The sequence below is a fragment of the Anopheles nili genome, chromosome 2 (genome assembly GCF_943737925.1).
Source record: "Anopheles nili chromosome 2, idAnoNiliSN_F5_01, whole genome shotgun sequence".
In the NCBI taxonomy this organism is placed as follows: Eukaryota; Metazoa; Arthropoda; class Insecta; order Diptera; family Culicidae; genus Anopheles; species Anopheles nili.
The window spans coordinates 44,894,603-44,912,203 of record NC_071291.1 but is presented as its reverse complement, the minus strand read 5'-3'; the positions used below and the strand labels follow the sequence as shown (position 1 = coordinate 44,912,203).

Genomic DNA, 17,601 nt, shown 5'->3' with positions numbered 1-17,601 from the left:
CTTCGTCCTGAATCTTTCTTTTACGCGCGTTTGCATGTGGTTTGCATTGCATAACACGCGGCAACACATGCGATATGGGGGTTTTCCCGGTACAATTTTTGCCCATTTTGTTTCGGTGCCACTACTCTGGAGACACTTTTTCATGGAGTTGTTGTGCAATTTCGTCGTACTTCGGAAAGAAATTTCAGCCCACTCCAGTGCTGTCGCTTTCCTAACACATGCAGCGGATGGACTCTCGCGCCAAGGCGCCTCCATTTCCACCAGTGAGAGGTTTGCGCACTACAAAACTGGAAAACTTTGTTTCCCACCGATTCCGTCCCACATGCCGGGTGCGTTTGAGGTGGCGAGTGATTTTCCTCACATTGTTGCTGGATCTCTGTTTGGTGTACAAAAGGTGGCAGCGAAAAACTGCGTGGGTGAGGACGTTTTATCGTTCTTATTTCACTCGCCTGGCCACACGACGGATGGGTAAGCTAGCGATGCGAAACACCCACAGGCGCCGCACGAAGAAAACGAAACAAACACAAAGCTTTCACAAGCGCGCAAACTACGTTCGTTACAGCAGCCGAAAGCAAGGGAGAGAAAATAAATCAAGCCCATCAGGAACGAAAGGAGCAGAAGTATTGAACCGCAAAACGAAACACTGTCCGGGCTGCTAGTGTATTGTAGCACGAACTTTCTTATTAGTTTCGAGTGTGCAGCGCTCTATGTGTGTGGCTGGGAAATGTTGTATTGTCTGGCCGTTAAACTTAAACATCCACGTCTCGGTTTTTTGTTTTGCCCTCCCGTGCACGTTAACGGGACTATTATTCTTTGCCGACTGGAGCCGACCGGACCGGAGGCTGCTGAAGCTACAAAGTGCAACACTGGTGTGCGCTGGCCCCGACTGTGTGGGTTGTCCGAGCAATAATGCATTGTATGTGAAATTGATTATCTCAATTACATTTCGGTCTCAGTTCGGTTCACAACAGCTGGTTACGTATGCACCGAGGAGCGCCATTAATGCCATTTTGTGCATCTTTGTCCAATTGTCTGTCAATTGTCGAGCCGCGCATCCTCGTAGTTCATTTGCAGTCCATTTTCGAGCACTCACCCGACCGTTGGCGTGCTTGTGAGCGTCATTATTTAGCGCGATGCCAACGCCGACCGACGCGCTACAGGACGAGTGGTCATTAAACAAAAGTGTAATTAAATTGTTGAAAAATAAATGGCAATTAATCTCTTCCCTTTTTTTTCGAAACCGTGCTCGCCTTTCGTGCACATAAAGCGTGGGCCACCGATGGGGCGAGTTGTCAACCAAAGCGCTAAAAGATTGACAAACGCAAGCGGATTCCGCGCGTTGATGGTTCGTTCGCTGGCGTCCGAGCAAACGGGTCGCACGGTTCTGCAAACGGATGGCGAAATGGAAACGGTGTAGGAGGCCGCGAAGAAGGGGGAAAAAAGCCAATATAATTTGATATTAAATTTATTAAAGTTATTTAATTACGACCCCAACCGATTGCCGTTCCGCGATCGCGTCCGTCGCGACGTTTTACGCCCGAGTCGCCGTTTGCTCATTTTGTGGCGCGAAATGAGGATCTGCGGTTCGTGTCTTTGCTCCGTGTCATTCCGTGACGCTCCTTTTTCGATCCTCTGCAGGACCATTTTAATCTCACACTTTTTATCGCATTGCACTGCAAGCAGATCTGGGGGCGCTATTTTCCAGCACGCTTTTGTGAGAGCGCTACACCGACAACAGCCGTTATGTCGCCGTTTCCATAGTTACGGCTGCCTTCGCAACGAAACTAACGACGGTGTCGCGCTTCGCCATTTTGTCCATTTTCGAAACGGGCGAAGCGAAAAATACACAACTTTTATTACTGGCCACCACACACGATCGGGGTTTTGTTTCTTCTTCTGCTTCGTTTTTTTTCTTCTTTTTGTAGGAAAAAAAGTCCCCTCCGGAACCGGAAGCAACCGGAAAACAGGACGCTAACGCTGGTGGCGTGGTAGGATGATGCTGGCTGAGTTTGGGTTGGGTGAAATATACCGTCCAAAGGGCGAACGAAAAACCCAAGACAAACCGGACCGAGGGTCATCCATCCGCCCACATCAACGAAACGCAAACCACACTTTGGTCGTTACATATCAACCGCAGCATAGGCAACCGCTCCCAGGCTCCTGTAGCGTGTAGACTGTCTGTTTTCTCCACCGGTTTGCGTTTTCCAGCCACCCTCTGTTAGCAGAGCAGGGTGCTTGGTGCGCGCTTCACACATGGCCTCATTCGCGTCCCGTTCGGTGGGGTGTGTTTCCGCGTGGGGAAAAGTTTTCAGTTCAAAATTAATTTAACGTAAAACACTACACACCCACACCGTTCTCGACACTCCGACGCTCGCTTCCGGAGGTGAGGAAAAGAGTTGTAATTTATCACTGTGGAAAGTTGAAACCACGGACGCTTTCCGCCCGGGTTTCGGTTGCGCTTTTCGGCGAACGCGTATATGAGATCGCAGGGGGATGATACGAACGGGTACACGAGCCGCTCTAAGCTGGACATTTTTCCGTTTCGCTGCTGTTCGCTGGGCCCACTGTCCACACGTTTATATTTATTGGATTTCTTTTTGGGCTTCAGTGAAACAAACAAACAAAAAAACAAGCAAACTAGCACGCACTCATCCGACCGGATACGATTAGGTCGACACATACGCGGAACGGGGTGTAACAAACAAAAAAAAAGTATGCCACGAGTGGTCATATATTTTCCAAAAAACCCGCGCCGGAAATCGGAACCACGATACGCGCCCAATCCACACCACGGGAAAAATATTTTTAGGTACGTGACCTGGACCGATGGCACAGTCCCGCTCATCGATGTCACCGAAAGCTGCCGGCTGGTGAGCTTCCGTTTCGTGGTTGGTCGTGCCGCGGTCAGGGTGTCAGATTAGACAGCGGTTAGTTTAGTTTATTGTCAGTTCGCCTGTGTCCGTGGAAGTTCACAACTCGGTATCGCTTTCGGTGCGATTCGCGAGGGAATAATCCTTCGATGGACGACGGACAGAGCCACTTCATCAAACCCGTTGCCGGTTGGCTAGTAATTCATTTGCAGTGCTCACGGCCACCAGGCGTCGACTAATTCTTCTTTTGCTACAGAAATTGTATTCGCATTCGGATAGAGAAAAAGTACCACAAATCACTTCTTTTTGCAATGGACTCGCTTTAAAATCGGGCACAGTGCTGAAATATTTCACAGTCGGTTTTATGGACGTTTTGTCTGCAACAATCCAGTGAGTTTTAACCCTGTGATGGGAATAACATTTGTCTGTCGCAAACTAAGCCTCACTTGGGGGAAATATGTTAGTTCTAAACGTATGTGCCTTTTACCGTCGCAAAGATGTTTAGCATTGACAAGGGTGAACAACTCAAATTGTGTTCGATTGTTGTTCTAAGATTTATTTTTCTATTGCTTCTCCCAAACCACCCCAATATCTGCTCCAGCTGTAAGGAAACTACTTTCCACGCTTAATCGTGTTCGAGCGCAGGTCTGTCGCATCCTGTTTGCAGCGACCATAGCCATATTTTAAAATTGCGAAGCGATTCTTCGCTTCCCAATTTATGGCACTCGTACGAACGATTACTTTCGAGCGGATGGACCGAAGAATCAGGCGGCGTGATATTCACGTTTTCCCTCTCGCAATCTGCATCCCGTTGTCTACGGTTTGCCTGCATAGCGGCCCGTTGTGATTGCAATAAAGATTTATGCCGTGAGCACGTTTTCCGTTTTCTGCGCCGTGACTTTGAACGCGTTACGAGTGCCCGGCCCCCGGGGCGAGAGAGAGATCGTAAAGTGTTGATTTAATTTCGTCCGCTTGTTTTAACACCCACCCAGCCTCAGGCCCGGGAAGCTTACCTTCCGCGTGTCAAACACCTTCTGGGCGGGCTGGATGCTGGATGTTTCCACTGTTTTCCACTAACGGAAAAGTGCCATCCGCACGCCCGATAGTTCCGGGTTTTCGCTACGACGTCTCGCGCACGCTGGCTTATCGCACCCATTTGGCGGCCTCGAAAGTACGCCAAGGTTCCGCCTTTTGTTCACCCAGCCGGCCGGCCTTTAAGGGTCACGAAGCCGGCAGAACAGTCTACCAGACTCTGCTTGGCCACGTACCAATCGTTTGCTACTCGGTCAAAAGCGCGCGCGAGAGATCATAAAAAAAACGCCCGACTGCCCGATGGGAAAACCCACGGGACATTGCCTTCGTCCTCGAGTCATGGCCACGTTTCGGCGGTACGTTTAATAAAAGCTCTCTCACACGTACGGCGAAGGAATTTTTCATAAATTTGCCTACGCTTTAATTAAAACCTCCCATCCGCGGAAGAATCATATTTCGGAATTTGCGCTTTTCCACTCAATTGCCGATCATGTGCATGCGATTGCGAAGCTATGAAAAGCAGCCCTATGGGCCCCTGACGCGAATCGTAGCTCAACAAACGAAAAAAAAAAAATAGAACAATAACAACGAGCTAACAGGCAGCAGCATTGCGGGAGCATCCCGTAAGGAAATTAATTCGAGCTGATCCTCCCGACGGTGACAATCACACAGGGCCATGTCGCATCCGCAAGATTACCTGCCGACTGCTGGAGTTCCACCGCTATTTCCACTGGTCACTGCCAGTTTTCCGCCGGTTTTGCCCGTTTCGAATGGCCGCTCACGCGGTGCCATTCTCGCGTTATCGTCGTAGTAAACGTTTGTCGTTATTGCTTGCTCGCCGGGTAAGCCTCGACCTCCCGAAGCCCTACGCCCACCGCCCACAAACCGAACCGATGTCATAATGCTGACATCTAAGCGCTTTCAGGGATGAATGTGGATCCCTCCCACGACTCGCTGCACGACGAGGATGGTTGTAAATATAAATATTAATTAAAACGGGATGCCACTGCGTGTGCGGTTGTTTTGAATGTAAATTACATTTTCCATACAGATTATGACAACGAACCCAACCGTCGTGGGTGGGTGGTCTGACGAGCGCCACACGTCCTTTCGTCCGGCCACGTACGAGGCTCTGGACTTTGGGAAAAGCGCACGCAATGTGTGACAAGCAGCCGGCCGGCACCGCTCGGCACGATTGACTTAATCGATTATGCGAAATGGGGGAAACCTGCACCAATTTGCCCCGGTCGGAGGTCTAATCGGGTAATGGTGTTTCCCCGAGGCGCTTTTTGGGCATTGTGCCACCCTCGTGTGTAGGTGTGTGTATGTGTATGTGTGTGTTACAAAACCCTCACAAAGTCGCTTCTCATATCGGTTTTACGGTACCAATTATGGTCTCGCGCAATACTACTCCACGACACAGCCGAACCGTGCGGTGTCACAAAATGAGACGTGGAAATTGATTGTTTAAGAACAGCTCCAGCAAATTTCTCGCCAACAACACTCCCATCGAAACATCCTTCGCTCGGGGCTCCTGGTGGTATGCAATACGCGCTACAATTTCCTGCCAACCGATTCTGCTCCTGCAAATTCAGCAATCTCAAGTTTCCATAATCATCATTCGGCCCTAATGGGCTCAGCCAAACATCAATGGTACAACGCCCGTTCGGTTCGGTCTCCTGGGTCCCCCGTTCGTTCGCCCACTGATCATGGCTGATCATTATTCTTCCGCCTTCACCGATGCCCAGGTGGGTTTTCCTTTTTCCCATCGGAAGCGGGCTAACGGTGACCGAACTTGTCAACAAGCACGGCACGTAAAGGCCCTAACCAAACTAAAGCCCAAAGACCGTTCGGCATTCGTGCAACGATCGTAAAATCCACGGGACCGCGGGCACCGGGGAAAGGCCAGATTAAATTAAATCATGCAATCTTTGCCGTCCACGTGGGGCACCTCTTTCGGCGCCAATACCGCCCACGGTCGGTGCGTTCCGTGAACTAATCGTCATAATTCCCGCGGTCTTCTGTGGCTAGAGTGCTAGAGTAGGCGTTTCCAGTAAATACAAATTACAAGCGATAATTACGATTATTTTGATGAGATTTTTTTGTTGTTGTTGGCTCGCAACCCACGAATTGCACTGCCCGATAGCAAACGCGACCCATAATTGAAGCTGTAACGGTCGCTCGAACGTTGAATGCAGCTCGTGCGACACGCAATGGTTCTAGCAGAAAGGAGCCTAATGCCGGAAGCACATTAAGTGCAGGCAAAAAAATCCCCGGGTAAGGTAGTACCCACGTCACACAGGCGGCTAGTTTCTTCATCAGTAAACTTTGCTTAAGCCGTGTTGGAGGGATTTTTGACGCCATTGCAGTATCAGCCATAGCCGAAGGTGACAGCGGTGTGTGGAAGTCGCAAAACATGTGAAAATCGTTTGATTATAGCTTCCGGAATCGGAGCGTTCCACAACGGCAGCTTTCCATCGTATTTTCCACCGAGGAACAGCTCGGCATTTGGCGGCAAGACGAAACCGCTGCTGGTTGGTTTGTTCATAAATATTGAACTCAACCCACGCCAAGAGAACCACGATTCAGGTCTTAATCGGGTTTACCGATGATGGTTTCAAACAGGCAATTTGGGGGGCCGACCGGCAAACAGTCGTTTGTTGGCTGGAAGCTAAACGAAATTTGATTTCAATTAAAACCCACCTCAGACACTCGCGGGCTTTCTAGTGCTCACGCTAGGGCCGCCACCCACGCACAGCCAGGTAGGCTAGTTCGAAGGTCTCCGCAGGTTCCCGCTAAATCATATTTTCCAATCAGTTAATCAAACATCGAGAGCACACGGCTCCCAACACCTGGCCCGACGCGTATTTTCCGACTAATGGTTTAACCACCGGAAGGAAGGTCGCTTTTGTACAAACATAATCGAGCGTATCCTTCCGATTGGATTGATTAGCGTCAGCAAATAGTAAAAATCAACTATTGCAACTGTGTTGTTTGTGAAGGGTTTGGCTCCATTGGGGTTAGTGTAATAAAGTGTTTGCAGAAGCAGTTTACCGTCACGAACGCGTCGGTCACTGCGCGAAATTTATACATGGTTACAACAGCTTTTGACAAAAGCAATACACTATATTCTACCTAGAATTACCGTTCAAACGCAGCTTTACACAGCTGTAGGAGTGTAAGCACGATGAACCAACGACGATGGTGTAGTGAATTTTTAAAATCCATTGTCATAATACGTTTAGATGCGCACAATGAACATCTAATAGCTAAAAGAATTTGAAAGCTGAATTAGCGAGACAGAGAGTAGAAGGACCACAAAATACGCGCAAAATTGCTTTACTTAGGCAAATTATTCAAAAATAGTACTTTTTCTTTTTAAAAAATCAACTTTTGTATACCAAAAATTTAAAATGAATCGCTAAAACTAGCTAATTGCTGCACAGTTGTTGATGAGTAGTTGCTTATTTACTTTGATGAATTGCTACGAATTTTATATTCGCCACGATTTCCACCCTTGTGAGTAATTTTGTATAACAGTTTATGTGGCTATAGCACTTGACAGAACTTGACGCCCAACTGACATGCGGGTGTTGACCAATTGACATGTCAAAGTTGGCGCCGATTTTCCTTTCTCTCAAAAGTTCTCTACGTTTCCACTAAATGAACAGTGTCTATCGAGATTTACGGCATTGTAGCAAAAAAGTCCTGCTATATTTCTGAATCGCGAAAACATGTATCCTACCTACATGGAAGCCAGAACGAAACTGTTCTTGCAAAGCTATATTCGTGGACATTCAAGTGCTAGCTTATGTGCAATACTACTACCGTACTTGAGAGTACTGAAAATACGTGACCTTCGCGGTTTGTTCCAATCGTGTTTGATCATTGCTGTGCTTCGTTCGCAGCAAAGACAATCCAAAATTTCGTTGTAATAATGATTCAATTTCATGTCTTTTTCGCATGGTTGCAGGCAAACCATTCTTCACGGGACTCGATGAGCACCTGAACGACGATGATGGCAGCGGTGGAGGCGGTGGCTTCATCGGAGGCAATCAACTGCAGCTCAACTCACCGGCCAGGTCTTCACCCCACTCGAACGGATCCGAGACGACGGAACGTTTCTCACGGAAAGTGTTCGTTGGTGGTCTGCCTCCAGATATCGACGAAGGTAAGTAGTGTGTTGAAATGAATGCAAATTTTCCGTAGCTGATAGTTAAATTAAACGCAACTGCGTTCTTCTTCGTGACCAAAATCTAAAGTAAGCAAAGCATTTTATTGGTTTTTTGGCCATTAAATGCCTAACGACTACGTCGCACTTGTAATGGTTTTTATTAAAATTTTACACCATACTCACCCTTATGCTGGGCGATGGTTGCTTCGTTTGTGTAGCAATTTCACTTTGGACTCCGTCGTAGTTCGTTCCTCGTTATGCAATTTTCCAACAGTTGGTCGCAGCTGGCGATGACGCACAAACCTTCGGGTTTTCTGAGTTCTCTGACAGCGTCCGCATATTGTGGCAGTAACTGTTAGCTAAATATCGTATAGTGCTACATTTGTGCCCAGCCACTTTTGTTTCCAAAATGAAATACCCCAAAGTCCCCTCGAGTGCCACTGGTTCCAAGATAATTGCAAACGTTTGATTTCCTGCTTCTTGACCAATATCTGCAGAAATGTGCGTGATAGAAACTGCATTTCGAAATACGGTAGAGCTACACAATATTATCCTGTGGCACGTGTGTCTGGTGATATTCTTTACTAGATAACATCTGGCACATAGACTGAATTGCATTTAAAACTGATGTTCATTTGACATAGATAGTCATCCCTGAGGTGGCCGTTTATGGCAAACGTGCGTTGAGCACCTTTCAGATTATTGCTTCGGTGCAACGATTACGAAAGATGGTCCACTTCCTATTTCACCGCTCTCTGGCATACTACATAAACTTGTTTCTTTCCAAGCACAAATAAGAAGTGACCTGGGACTGTTTTTTATAGTATTGTTTAGCCTTTGTTCTTTGTTGTCTTCATCATTCTTTGTTGTACCCTACCATAGGCAAGCTCGTTTGCTACGGAAAAATAATGTCTGCTCCTCGTTGCGTTTATTCTGCTTCTCCGATTCCATTACACCTCGCTTTGAATGGTAATCTCAAATGTCCTTCAGAGCACAACAATAAACATACCGTATCCATTACGTACTCCTCGAGCAAGGAATGCTACCAATTGCAGGGCTACTGTTATTTATCGCTGCACTTCTGCATCCCGTTCACCTCGAATCATTTACCGTACTTTCCTAGTAACAGTAGGCCAGCATGTAGAGATTGTGTTTTTCCCATAACATCTCGGCAACGTGCCCAGGAACACTGCAAAGCAAGAACCGGTTGCCTTTTGCTTACTCAAAGGCTCCCACGTGTGTCCTAGCTAAACGTTGCTTGTACGTAAGTTGACTAGTTTGAGTTTGGGCCATACAAATGAATTACTGCACCATCTGGAAACGACTTTCGGCTTGTCTATGATGTTCCTCGTGAATGGCTAACGGTTGCCACGGTTACAATTGTCCGTGTTCGTAGAGTTACTCACTTACATCTGCAAATATTTTTATTTGCGACAGACGATGAATATTTCATTCTAAACTTATCATACCGTTACTGATGCTCTTTCTATGTGAATCTCTCTTCTATATCCACAATTGTTTAGCCTCTGGCAGCATATCTTCGCAGACGTGTGAGTTACGAGAACTAACAATTTCATATGAAGTCTATCTTTATGTATGATTCCCAAAGTATTCCATGTTCACCAACGCTCCTATTTCAATTATCCCAACGGTGCACTGGCTTACTTTGCAAAAAAAAATTAGCCATTATCTTGCAAATGAAAAATTTGGTTGAAAATACTCAAATTGAAAAATCACCATTCAGAGAAGCATAAAATGCATCCCGAAAACATCTTTAAACTCCAAGTCCAAAACGATTCCTATTTCTAAGTTGCTTTTCGGGTTGGTTACTGGATGATTTACACCATGGTCACGATTGGATGCGCTGCGGACCACTCCCAAATTCCCAAAATTCATCAACAAAACTCCACAGTGTTGTTGCCATGACTGCGTTAGTATTCTCCGTACGGCACCGCCCAAAGTTATTCCTTCAAATTTATCTTATTTTTTATATTCCAAAGTAGATGCACTAACGATCTGCAGGTGCTAGATCTTCGTGAAGGTTCTTTATTTGCGTGGTGAACCACGGGCAAATTATACCATCCAAATTATCTACAATAAAAATTGAGCTCAACTTGCTCGCATAGCTGAGTGTGCTTTTGGAGTTCCATGAATTACGGCGGTCGGTAAATTTGTACGTTTTTATCGCTAAGAGTAGAAGCGCTTTTACTACCCGTCATCGACGGAACGCGTTTGGGCAGTCTCCGTTTTACTAGTTTAAATTATCCACGCATTTTTATGAGTTGGGGTCCTAAAGATTGTTTGTATATAAAAGTGATACTTATTTACTTATCACTAATTCCTTCTCAAAAGGTAGGACGAAAAGATCGGTTAATGTTCCACGAGTATACAAAACAACAATCACTGCAAATGACTCCATATATTATATTTATATTTATAGTATATTTGGACTATATTTGGAATGAAGAATACATTTCATGAAATGTACATTTCATGTTCCATTTGCTTTCTCTGCCAGTATTATTCTTTAACCACAGAGCCCGAGGAGTAAATAAAATTATCCTTTACAATCGACGAATTCCTGTTGGCCATTGCATGCATTCTAACTGACGCACATTCAAAACCTAGGTGTAGAACTAGTACAGCAAAAGTGTTGAACATGTATTGCGGTCTTACAGCTCTGTTGGCAGTCAAAACATTCCTCTTTTAGTCCGTTAGTAGCTAAAAGACGTCGAAAAATATCGCTCTGTTCCACCTGGCGTTGTTCATTTTATGAAGACGTCAAATTTGCACTGTCGGTGCTTTGCGGGAGGCTCAGATTTTACTGCTCTTCTTTAGTGGGTAAACGTCTCGATGAAAAGATGCCGTTTTATTCCTTCCTTTCGAATGTGCTTACTGTTGTAGAGCGTCCGCAGGAAGAACGAAGAACCTCGTTGTGTAGTAAGATTTTTCTCAGCAAAGCGTAGAAAAATATGGTACGCTTCGGCTCCTGCGAGTTGAATATTAAAGCTTTGCGAACTTAAAAGAAGAAAACAGGCATTATTTGCAATCAAAGACTTTTCCATGCCGTTCTGCAATATTTGCAGAAAAACTGTTTGTCAGTTCTAGTTGAAAGAACTGTTCTCTTTCTGCGGGCAATTGCAAATGGTCATGTTGAAGTATAATATTCACAACTTGAGCAAGAAGTATGACATGGGGTCCGTTTTGTATAATTTTAAGCCTTTTCATTTAGCCAAAGTGGTCATTTTTCATTGGTTCTGCTCGCCATGCTAGCCGCTGCGTTTATGTTTGTTGAATGTATGTTGTCGAAAGAGGGCTGAAGTGATTGCAATGACGATGACAAGTACGATGGTGTGGTCGCCTTTTAATTAAATACCAGCCATCAAATAAAAGACCATAAAAACTATCATTCAATGAAAAGCCCCAATAAACGGAAAGGACAGCTAAGAAGAAAGCAGCGATGGACGGCGTGCTAACGCTGGTCTGCTTTTTCCGGAACTCTTTGAACATCAGTGAAAGCTTCGGCAATTTGTCAGTCTTCATCATCGTACAGCTGGCTCGTTCATCAGAATGTTGACCCAGTGTCGCCGTACGATGCTAGCGGGAGCATCTATTAAATACCGCTCAATGTCTAATTCAAACAACATTTACATTTTGTCGCCAGTTGTCTATCGTAGTACGGAGAGTCTACAGCATCCGCACTTTTTGCGTATGGTTGAGATGGGCAGCGCGTCGCAGTCTTAAAGCACAAAAAACCACTTCAATATCGTGGTTTGTGGAAATAATTGCTCTTTCAGTCATTCGCGTGTTAAAATGATAATATTGCAATTTTTGTAGTAATATAAAATTCGTCATTAAAACGAACTCCTAATCGTTGCAATTTGTTCCGCAAGTTGAATTCGGCTTTTTCATTACTATTATTGTCGTATTCTATCTATTATGAATAAATTAAAATTAAATAACGATAAATAAATCAAAGTTTAAAACAATATTAAATGCGTACTAATATTATTGCATGAACAACAAAACAAATGCATCTTTGTTTGTTCTTTTCGAACGAAAGTGTTATGGATTCCTATATAATGTTGAAACACGACACTATAATCGGAAGCATAATCTCCGTATTTACGACTTTCAACAAAATACTTTTAAAAAAATAATATTAAAAATAATACCCTATAATTACTTCTTATAAGGATCTTAATGTACAATTGTCTCTTAGACAATTTTGCAAGACATATGAAAATCGCAACATCGAAAGATTTTTTTGGCAGCATTAGAACTCGCCATATCAAGTTGTATAATTTGTAACAGGAATCAGTTGCTGAAAACCGTACAGGAGTGTTCAGAGTCATCCAACTCCATAACTGAAATGCATAGGAATACATATAGATGCATTTAAATTCAACTGTCAGAGTTTAACGGTACTAATCGATTTGTTATACAGTTGTCCTCTTGGCGACAAATAAGATAATTACATATTATATCTCCAATTATAAACTACAAACTTAAAAAATATATATATATTTATCTATATATATATATATATATATATATATATATATATATATATATATATATATATATATATATATATATATATATATATATATATATATATATATATATATATATATATATATATATATATATATATATATATTTATTTATGTATATATAATATTGTTTGAATGTCTTCTACATCATTATAGAATTCCCATTTTTATTACTGAAATAAAAATCTTTATATTTATTCATGTTACGTACGTTGATACGAATGGATGGAAATATCGCTAAAATCAAATGATCACATTGTCACATATGCTCTTCAGCTTTGTTAGACTCCATCATCATATACGTATACGCTCAATGGTAAAGAAGCACAATCGCTTTCACGAGGAGCTATTTTCTAGGCAAGGATAGCGCAAAGAAATCCGCCCGTGTACGGGATTATGCTGTTATTACATAAACAGATTTATTACTTTCAGCCTGTTATACCTGTTACGGGTATACCGAGAGTGCCCTGCCCGACTGTCTTCTCTTGTTTAAACAGGGTCAACATTGTACGCCATAGGGTCTTCTTGGAGAGCTGCCACCGTTTTACTAAGCGGAAAATATTCCGTGCTTCATTGTTTCACGTCGGAAGTTTTACTCTTCCCTCGCAGTTATTGCACCACGAAAGTTGTACGTTAGAGCCATAGGCGATACTGAATCATTTTAATTTAACACGGTACCATCATTATCCATTGTGTGAACAAGGGGTGAAAGGTTAAAAAATCACTGTTAAATACATTTTTTCTTCCGTCGGCTTCTTATTTACGCTGTTTCTACACAAGTAAGGTTGATGATTAATTGTAACGTTTTTTATTGTCTTCCTTTTTTTCAGAGGAAATAACCACTTCCTTCAACCAATACGGAGATCTAATCGTTGATTGGCCTCATAAAGCAGAATCGAAATCATACTTTCCTCCTAAAGGATACGCGTTTCTTCTCTTTCAGGTAAGCTGTAAAAGATTGTAATTCCCTTACTCTTGCATTATATACTATATCTATTTGCGATGGTTACTGGTGAAAGCGATACGAATGGCGATTACCTTAAATTGAAATCTTCGTGCTGGTATAATAAAATTACAACATGGCAATTCGTATGTTTGGCTTTATCAGTAAATAGAGATTGTGTGGTTCGAATTAGTGTACATGCTTTATCTTTGGTATCACGGTTGTATGATTGAGTTAGTCATTTAGACCAAAAGAGATCAGTACATTAAACTGAATCAGTAATAATTGATCCCGAAAAGAAAGACTTATGTAGTACCCAAGAATAGTGATTTGACGGAATGACACGACAACCATAAGTATATCGGTCGTACTTTATGACCTAGCACCATCCGATATGTGCCTGTACACTTTTGGTTAACATCAACGTTGAAAAAGAAAACAAGATTAAATAGACCGGATAGCCACCTATTTGTCTATGCCGGAAAAGTATTGGTCTCGGTAGCATTGTCTTTTATGTAATTGTTGGTGTTTTTTTTCTTTTGCGTCAGGATTCTTTCTTTGTATCCCGTTACGGTGTGTTCTGATTTTCCTAAACCTTTTTCTATTCGTATGCACTTATTTTCTCTCATACTGACGGTAACAACTTCCCGATGCTCTGATTTCGTATTGTAGGCGTGCAGATTTTTTTTATATAAACTTTGAAACAAAGCAATGAATAGAGAATAGTTTTTGTGGATTGTATGCATTGTTATTTCGCTATTTTTAAATAATTGTGTATTGTTTGTGGTCGACCCTGATTCAGCAGTTTATTTTAAATTTAAGGATATTTCTATCTTTGGCGTTTCTTGTGCTGTTATTGTAACGATTGCTGAATGTATTTTATTTTTGGCTTTGCTCACTATTGAAAATGGCTTTTGCCATTAGCATCAGATCTGTGTTATAAGCTTTACAACATATGCTGATGTATTAACATATACACGCTTTTGTTTCGACAATATGGCTAAAAATGTTAGACAAACTTTGTCATATTCTGCATCTTATTAAGCGAACTTCGTAGCTTTCCGTGCATAACTGCTCTCGAAGAAATGGTGCATAGACAATGGTTTGAAAAGGGAAAAGAACGCATAAGAAGGCTCTCATGCGACAACAACGGGCAAGGCTCTTATGGCTACTTTTTGTCGCCTGCCTTAAGACATATGCTCTTGCAAAACTTAATGCCTAGCAAAACATAGTAATCACTTTTCCAACACGTACCATACCAGAAAATGTTTGAGCTTTTACACCCCGTACCGAGGAGCAACGCGCCTCCTGGATCCTCCTGAGAAAAACTTTGTGTTTTGAAATTTCCCGTGAAGCGCTTGCATTATAAATGATTCCTTCTCCAACGGCTCGGCAACCGCATGGAGCTGGTCGCTCTGCAGGTTTGCCCAAGGCAATGTTTCTTAGTGAAATATTCCCTAGCAACTTTCATGCGAGACTAGACTGATGTGTTTGTCAAGTAGGAAACAGGTGGCCAAAAATCGTTTTTGAGTCGGTGCACGCGTCATTTGGTGCAACATTGTTAAGTTGATTCCCGGCCCAATTTTACCGACAGAGCTGTGCATAGTAGAGCATAGCCATTTCTATGCTTTGTTTGAAAATCGCTCTCTTTACGGTTGGAGTTTATGGAAATGTATCTTCTCGATCATGTTTCTTAGTCGCAATAAGCGCGAAACAGCACATAGAGGTACTAGAATTCAATACAACAGGAGACAGAGATGACGCCAAAAATGTCTTACTTTAAAGCGAAACGAATGTTGGTACGCGACTTCGAGAGACATTTTAATTAAATTAATTTGACGGCTAACCATCGTCAAACATCCGTATCGTAAAGCGACGCGCAGTAATGGTCCGTTCAGAGTCATTCTGCGAGCGAAAATGGCGAGGGACATCCAATCGCGCTTTGTCCACCTGCCTGCCTGCCTTTAAACTGGATCCACAAAAACATTCAATGTAACAAGAGACAACATGAAAAGGAGAAGATTAATTGGAGGAAAAAATCTCATTATTTAAATGATCTTTCCCGCGCAAAGAATGGCTGACGGTGGTGGTGGTGGTGGTGGAGCTGAATAAAAAAAAGAAGTAAAAAACGGTCTATGGTCTACTTTTGAGGTAAGGAGAAAATGAAGCGAGCGAGTGCACGGTTCGTTGCGAGCGAACGACTAACCTACGACTGATGCGATGATAATTGAAGCAAAGTCCACTGGCAGCAACAACAGGGCAAGATTGATGACAAGTATTTTTCGGGGTGATTTGATTCCTACTCTGTGTCTCAGAGCCCCAACGTGCTGAAGTATGGAATAATATTCCGTTTGCAACGGACCCGCGTAAATGGGAACCCGTCGTCATTAAAGGAGATGAAGCGATTTTTCAAACGATTAATCCTGGCAAATTGGTTTCTTTTTTCTATCCACAGGAGGAGCGCGGTGTACAGAAGTTGATCGAAACGTGCGTTCCTGATGACGATAAGCTCTACATCACCGTCTCCTCGCCAACGATCAAGAACAAAGCGGTACAAATACGCCCGTGGCGACTGGCCGATGCCGATTTTGTACTGGATGCGTCAATGCCGCTCGATCCAAGAAAAACCGTGTTTGTCGGAGGCGTTCCGAGACCGTTGAAAGCATGTAAGTGTGCAAAACTCTTCCAAACAACCTCAAAAAGGACGGCATGTTACGGTGGCTTTGTAGTACACGACTATTTATTTCCCCTTTCTTTGTTTTGTAATAGATGAACTAGCGATGATAATGGATCGCTTATATGGAGGAGTATGCTATGCAGGCATTGACACCGATCCGGAACTCAAATATCCAAAGGTAGTGTTGGCTTATATCATCATATGCTCAACAGAAATTCACGCTGTAAAATGTGTGCTTTTTTTTTCAATCGCATGTTTTAGGGAGCCGGTCGTGTAGCGTTTTCGAATCAACAGAGCTATATTGCAGCCATCTCAGCTCGTTTCGTCCAGCTGCAGCATGGCGATATCGATAAACGTGTCGAGGTGAAACCGTACGTTTTGGACGATCAAATGTGCGACGAGTGTCACGGTCAGCGTTGTGGAGGCAAATTCGCTCCTTTCTTCTGTGCCAACGTCACCTGTCTTCAGGTAAGAGTGTGGTGAAAATTGTCAGTAAAAATTAATATCATCCGCTGCTTACGTGTGCTGCTGCTTGCGATATACAAAAACTAATGGTCTTATACGCCCGCATTTTCCCTTTCTATTACATAGTATTATTGTGAACAGTGCTGGGGCTTAATTCATTCGCGCGAAGGCCGCGAGTACCATAAGCCCCTCGTCAAGGAAGGAGCGGACCGGCCTCGGGCTGTGCCCTTTCGTTGGTGTTAACGCCAACAGCCCCGATCAATATCAACTGCAACTGCTAGGACGTCGGCGTCGGCGCGGACGGGTGGTGGAACTAGCGGCTCTTCCGCCAATTCCCTCGGCTGTACAGCACCCAGCGATAGCATCGGGTCGCTGTCCGCAAGCACTAGTACCCTACCCGCCGGACTCTACTACAGTGGTAACGGCTCTAATACCGGATTCTCCGGATCTACCAGCTACGTTCCGCCGCCGCCTTCGTTTCCCTGGACTACCGGCACTGGAGCCGGCAGCAGCGGAACCATTGGCTTTTCTGGCGGACTGTCATCGAGAGTGCGACACCACCAGCTAAGCCGTCCGCCACCACTGCCGTCCTCAGCGTCATCTCCGTCGTCCTTAGCAAATTCGGGACACGGTGCGTCTGGCGGCTACCATCACATCCAGTCGCGCTATGGATCGTCAGCCAGTGGAAACAGCGTGGTCGGTGGTGCACTCGTTCCGCCGACGTCTTCGTCCTCATTAAACCGTTGCAGTTCCATTGATCAGTATCAACATTCAGCGGGTGCAGTAGGTGGCAGTAACAGCAGTGGCAGTAACAGTGCCGGGGGCCTCAATAATCTTGTGCCCGGCAGCAGTGTCGTTGGCATGCTTAACGTTAGGAAAGAAGA

The 17,601-nt window shown here is 44.0% G+C and overlaps 1 protein-coding gene across 1 annotated transcript in view; it reads left to right on the top strand.

The window, feature by feature from the left end:
- The window catches only part of LOC128722005 (cytoplasmic polyadenylation element-binding protein 4-like), a 171,826-nt gene extending 154,866 nt beyond the window's left edge, over positions 1 to 16,960 (top strand). Inside the window, exons 5-10 of the mRNA XM_053815815.1 lie at positions 7,876 to 8,073; positions 13,463 to 13,575; positions 16,031 to 16,241; positions 16,345 to 16,430; positions 16,514 to 16,720; positions 16,844 to 16,960. Of these exons, the coding sequence (XP_053671790.1) occupies positions 7,876 to 8,073; positions 13,463 to 13,575; positions 16,031 to 16,241; positions 16,345 to 16,430; positions 16,514 to 16,720; positions 16,844 to 16,960 (932 nt within the window). The remainder of the gene's footprint in view (positions 1 to 7,875; positions 8,074 to 13,462; positions 13,576 to 16,030; positions 16,242 to 16,344; positions 16,431 to 16,513; positions 16,721 to 16,843) is intronic.
- Positions 16,961 to 17,601: the final 641 nt, after the last annotated feature.